Source organism: Pelodiscus sinensis, chromosome 25 (genome assembly GCF_052426305.1).
Source record: "Pelodiscus sinensis isolate ZL-2025 chromosome 25, ASM5242630v1, whole genome shotgun sequence".
Taxonomy (NCBI): domain Eukaryota; kingdom Metazoa; phylum Chordata; order Testudines; family Trionychidae; genus Pelodiscus; species Pelodiscus sinensis.
In genome coordinates, this window is record NC_143076.1 from 15,702,698 (window position 1) to 15,708,643 (window position 5,946).

At 41.9% G+C, this 5,946-nt stretch overlaps 1 protein-coding gene across 2 annotated transcripts in view; it reads left to right on the forward strand.

The window, feature by feature from the left end:
* POU2AF1 (POU class 2 homeobox associating factor 1) overlaps positions 1–5,946 on the forward strand; it is a 28,180-nt gene that overhangs the window by 19,613 nt on the left and 2,621 nt on the right. The window contains exons 5-6 of one of the 2 annotated variants that reach the window (XM_075909304.2): positions 675–946; positions 5,148–5,253. In XM_075909304.2, the coding sequence (XP_075765419.2) occupies positions 675–946; positions 5,148–5,253 (378 nt within the window). Of the gene's footprint in view, positions 1–674; positions 1,129–5,147; positions 5,254–5,946 lie in introns of those variants that run through there. The other variant, XM_006111203.5, reaches the window with a different exon arrangement.

The following is a 5,946-nucleotide window of genomic DNA, read 5'->3' on the forward strand; positions in this document are numbered from 1 at the left end:
CATGCGGCTCACAAGCTGTAGGTTGGCCACTCCTGCAATAGTCTCTGTCATTTGAACAAACCGCTAGGACAGATTCTCCCCTTGAGAGTCTGGACAGAGTCTTTCAGCTGCTGTTTCCTCTGTTTATTTCAACATAGTTTTTCCAGTAAGGGTATGGAGGTTTTTTGTTTCTTTGCTTTGCTTTGTTTTGTTATTACATAAAGGCCTCCAGGGAACTTGCTTCCACTGGGGAAATCTTATGGTGTTTAAACGTGACCTTGACTTAGCTGACATGACACTGACCATGAGTCAGTGTAAACAAGGACATGTTCAGCATCACATCAACTTCCTTGGCACATTCCAGTCATGAGGAAATACCATCAGAGACCCACAGTTGAGGGTAGCAGATCAAAAAACACAATTCATAATCATCTTGAAAGGACGACTTGGATGCTTACGAAAGGGAAGGGAGGCTGGAAAGGTAATTGGAATGTGGCATGTACAAGTACATTTACCAGGTGAAAAACTTTTGAGATTGCGCTGGCTGGCAGCTGGGGTTTTAACCGAGTTGCATCCCCTCTTTCTGGTGAGCTTGTGAAAGTTTCCATACTGAACTCGAAACTTTACAGGGCCAGGAAAAGGGGTTTTATCTGTGACTGCAAGTGTCCTGATTCTGGTATCTTTGTACTTAACAGCCAAGAAGCACCACTCCAGCTGTCATGCCACAGCTGGAGGCGACAGACCAGCAAGCCCCTCTTACCTACTTTCCATGGGCTCAACCTATTTCTGCATTACCAGCATCTACCCTGCAGTACCAGCCAGCTTCCACCTCCCTCCCTGGGCCACAGTTCGTCCCACTTCCCATTTCAATTCCAGAGCCAGCCCCACAGGAACTGGAGGATGCTCGGAGAGTGATCAGCACTGTGCCCATTGAAAAGCTACTTCTAGAAGATGAAGACAATGATACGTATGTTTTAAATCACACTCTCTCTGTTGAAGGGCTTTAAAGTCATGTATATGGGGCCCGATACTACATTTCTTGTTCACCCAGACCTCTAGGCGAAATCAATGAGTTTTGAGTGTCCAAGAGAAAACAGATCTGGGCTATTTATTTTCTTCTTAAGATTTTTTTTTTTTTTTTTTTTTTTTGGTCAACCACCACTAATGGTCCCTGAATGTGAGATTTGCACTCTGGGTGAAGTGTACCTGTGTGCACAGGACTAGCATAAGACTCACATGCTGCCAAAGTTGCTTTTAGTTCTTCCTAGTAGAAACTTTGCAGCGCATTGTTCTTGTGCTGGCCTTTTGGAAGGAATGAATTTCACCTTCCGATATGGAACATGGGCTGAAACTGACATGGATTTTTTAGTAACATTTGCTAACTCCTTTGTGTCTGACTATAGCATTTGGTACGGTTACACATATCATAAGGATGTCTTAGAGGGTTTACATTGCAAGCCATATTTTCTAGAGCTCTGTATATCTGTGTCACAGATATATCTTTGCTTTGTTCAGTTAAAGGAAACTACCCCAGTACATCTTCTTGAACACGGCCACCTAAAATGTGGGGCCTTGAATGAATGGCCCTTTAATTGGTAATATCATTGAAAAATGTCATTGTATGATTATGAATATGTTTGCTCTGGTGGTGGCACCTATTTGTAGCCAGTCTGAAAGCCAGTAATGTAAACAGAACAGGTGAGATATGTACAAGTGTGAAAATAGGCCATCAGCAATGTTCCCCATAAGATGAGCATTTGGGCGGCCCCCCTGAAGAAATTCCAATGCCTCCCAGCTGATTAGCAGAGATCCCACAGCAGCCCAAAGCTGGCAGCAGGTGTTTCTACTGGTGGTGCACATCTGCATATGCCTTGGTGCACATGCCAAAATTTTGTTCTGCACATGGATAGAAAAAATTAGAGGGAACATTGGCCATCTGCCACAGAGGAACACAACATTATTTAGGCAAAGAATTGTACTGTTGCGTCTTAATTTCATTTGACTTATTCTTGCAAAATTGACAGACTGGTCTTCATGCAGAGTTCTTACTGCATGTGGGAGGGGTAATTGGATTGAGGCGTTTTCTGCAGTCAGTATGTGAAATGTTCCCTTTTAAAACTGGTAAAGTTGTATTTTATGACTTCTCCATGATATTGTGTGTTGCACTACGAGACAGAACCTAGTCCCAATGGGATTACAAGATATGGGCCTCAGTCAGGATATCAATGAGAAGACTGGGCCTTCCAAAATTAGGATGAGTGTCTGTCAATATGAGCACTGCTGTATTCAGTCTCTTGTTCTTGAGCCTTAGCAAGTAGTTCAGTTGACAATGATGATAAACAATCCTAAAATGGGAGAGAGTCCATGTGAAATAGGAGACCTGTAACGTACCTTATTAACATTGAAAGTTTCTCTGTATTTCAGTGGTTTAGAGTCACAGCTGTACACAGCATCATTATTGCCTTTTGTTTATATTTATTGGAAATTGAATAGCATATACTGCCCTTTCTAAACAATTGTAAATATCACTGTTGGTGTTCCATGGCATCTTGCCACAGCCAAAGGTATTCGTGGGAAGATGTATCCATTTTTAACATTTTGTTAATTGTTTCCTTAATAAACAAGGAACTCCTAGACGATGAACACAATTTCTCTGGGTTTTTCTGCTTCATAAAGCCCAGGAACCTTAGATGATAATAGAATTTAGAAGTGTTTTTGGAATGAAGGTATTCAAAGGGTTGTTACCTTACATCAGTTAGAGAATTGGTGCCCGCTACTCCTTCTTCTATCCAGGCTATATTCCAAATAATTTTACAATTTGTGCCTGGGTAAGGACTGCAAAATTGGGTCCAATGTCTATAAGACTTTCAAAGCAGGTTTCACTATTGACACATCTAAAGACTTAAACAAGAGACCATGCAAATGGTCATAAAGTTATCCAAAAAATGCAGAAGCTTTAGGCTTACTGATCTTGGTGGCTTAGATTTGCAGAAAAACCCAGCAAAGAAATTAATTAGCTAAGGCTTGATCTGCCACTGTGTTACTCCAGTTGCAATAGTGTGACCTCTGCAGAACACTGGGGTGATGCAGTTGTGAATCAGGTCTTTGGTGGCCAGCATTTATTTGGAACTTTTTTTCATTTCACTGTATGTAAAAAAATCTCCTGGTTGTATATAAACTGATGATGTATTGTCTATGAATTTCTTTCTGGGTTGTTCTGTTAGATTAAAACACATTTTCAATAAAGATCTGCAGTAACTTTCATACGACTAGAGTGGTTTTTTTTTTCATGCTCAGAGAGGTACTCCATGGCATTTGACACAATATAAATATAGTGGCTTGGAAATCAATAATGTTAATTTGATAGGATGCTTGCAAGACTACATCCAGAAATTAATTACATGGCTTTGTGTTGATTAACTGTATGCTAAAAGAGACTCCCATGAGCCAAATATGGGTTCAAAACCTTCCTCTCTCAAGTAATTCTTACTTATGCAACTGCTCCTGCAGTTGGGTTGTTCTTTATTTGTGCTAAAGTAGGGTCTAACTGAGAGTGATGACACATTATGCCAAACATTACACCTGCACATAGCAGGAGACAACCCCTGACCTGAGCAGCTTTCAGTCTGCATAGACAAGACAAGGTGACTTGTCCAAGGTTACAGACTAAGCCAGTGGCAGAGCCAGGAATAGAGCTGAGATCTCCTGACTCCCAGCCCAGTGCCCTATCTACTAGATCACATCACTTCTCAATAAAAGTAACAAAGACATCTATGACGATGATCAATGCACCAAATTCTCTGCTGGTGTAAAAGGCTGCCATCCCAGAAGTCAGTGGAGCTGTGCTCACTTATATCAGCGGAGAATGTGGGCCTATATATTTGCATGTGCGTCAGATGCTGGTTTCTGTGATTGTTTCCACAGCTGTGCATCTGCATTTTCAGAAAGCAGATGCAGTTAGTTCATTCCTTTGGCTGAGCTAACAGGACCTCTAACCCATATGGGCGTTATGACTGTTAATTAATGTGTCAGCACCTTTTAATATATTTTTTTTCTTGAGGTCCGGGGGGTGATCCACTTGCTTCAGTTCATGAGTTGCCTCCCAGGGCCCACAAAGCTTCAGTCTATGCACATTTGTCCTTCTTTTGGCCCAAACAATCTAGACTAAAGGCAGGGTAAGAGGACTGCAGGAACTACTGAAGCTGACTGCAAATCCGACGATGACCCTAAGGCATCTTGTTAGTCTTTAAAGTGTTCAATAGTCCTGTCTTTTGTTGCAGTAAATGTGTGGCAGTTATGCTGGAGAGAACAGAGTCGCCTCAGCAAACAAGCATTTGTCCATCAACATATTCTTCTCAATGAAAAATGTAGAACAATATTTCATAAGAAGAAGGAGGCCCAGTTAACTGACGTCACAGCGCTAATACAGACAGGGCCAAATCCTCTCCCCTCTCCCCAACCTGATACAGAACCTCAAAGCTGCGGCTCAACTAGTGCATCGGTCTGTGCTAGCCTGCTTCAGAGGGGAGTTTCATCCAGTCTGCAGAATAATTGCAGCCTAAGTGTAGCATTTCCCCCACCATCAGCGACGTCTGCTCCAACGAGCCCTGATCTGTAAGGAATATGGCTGTTGTTTTGTACATTGATTGTACTGTGGATTTAATAGAATCAGCACAACACCCTTTCCCTCTTTCCTTCAAGCCACTTGCTTTGAAAAACATGTAGAGCCACGTTGACAAGAAATTCTGGATTTATCCATGAGATGAAATAATTTAAAAAAAGCTCTTTGTTACTCTGCATTTACTGCATACGATGTAATATTGAATTACTACGTGTAACACTGAGGTTCCATTACATAGGACTTAAGTACTGCACAGGGGTGAATCTTGGTCCCAGTCGAATGCATTCATCTGAAAGAGAGCCAGTAAGCATTTAGTAAAATGGCTTGCTATCGAAATCTATAGATTTAACTCATGATAGCAAGCCCTTTGCCTGTTTTCAAGATCAGATCTTTAAATGGCTTCTCGGTGCACACAATATGCCCTTACGGTAGAGTCCAGCATTCGCAGCATAAAACTACCGATCAGGTAGGGCCGTTCCGTAAAACTGTTAATCGCCAGAGTGCTTCGAGGATGGGCAATGATCAGTGTCTTTATTTACTGTCTTAGAATTCTACATATTTATGCAGCTAAAGGTATGAGGGAATATACACTGGCAGCCGCTGAGCGTATGAGAGAGCTGAGAAGACTAGATGCCAAGGAGCACAGAGGAAAGGTAATGCAGACACTGCAACCCATTAAACCCGAATAGCAGCCTTGAATTTGCCTGTGTCAGCACTAAACCTGTGCATCGTTTTAGTCCCACTGCAAAATGCATATACCATACTTGAGTCATAAACCTTGTGAACAAGGGTGAATTTCATAGTGGACAGTACAGGATTTAGTCACTGTTTCATGCAAATGCCTTATGCAAGCATGTTCCTGCCTCTTTCAGTGCTTGGATGGGAGCACGATGTTTCTCATAACACTGCCAATGGCTAGAGCTACACATAGAGCCCTGAACATCTGTGGATATCTGCTTTATATCCACGGGTAAAGGCATCTGTGGATGTAGATGTGGATATCCATGGGTCATGAGTGCAGATACGGATGTGGATGCAGACACAAATTTTATATCTAGAACCCTGCAAATTTGCAGATATCTGCTTCTATCCACATTTGCGGCTATGGATGCAGATATCCACAGTTCATTCTTTGTGGATATGGATGCAGATAACTATACAAATTTTATATCCACACAGAGCTCTAGCTTTGTGTCTTTCCAACAGGAGATCTTTGGGTAACATGAGGGCTCAGTCTTCCCATGTGATCTGCATGGACCCCCTCTTCCTCTCCACAGCCATTTCTTGTTTGTTAGTTTCACTGTTGTCAGAGTCTTGTATTATATTTGTTTTGCTGCTATTTTCAG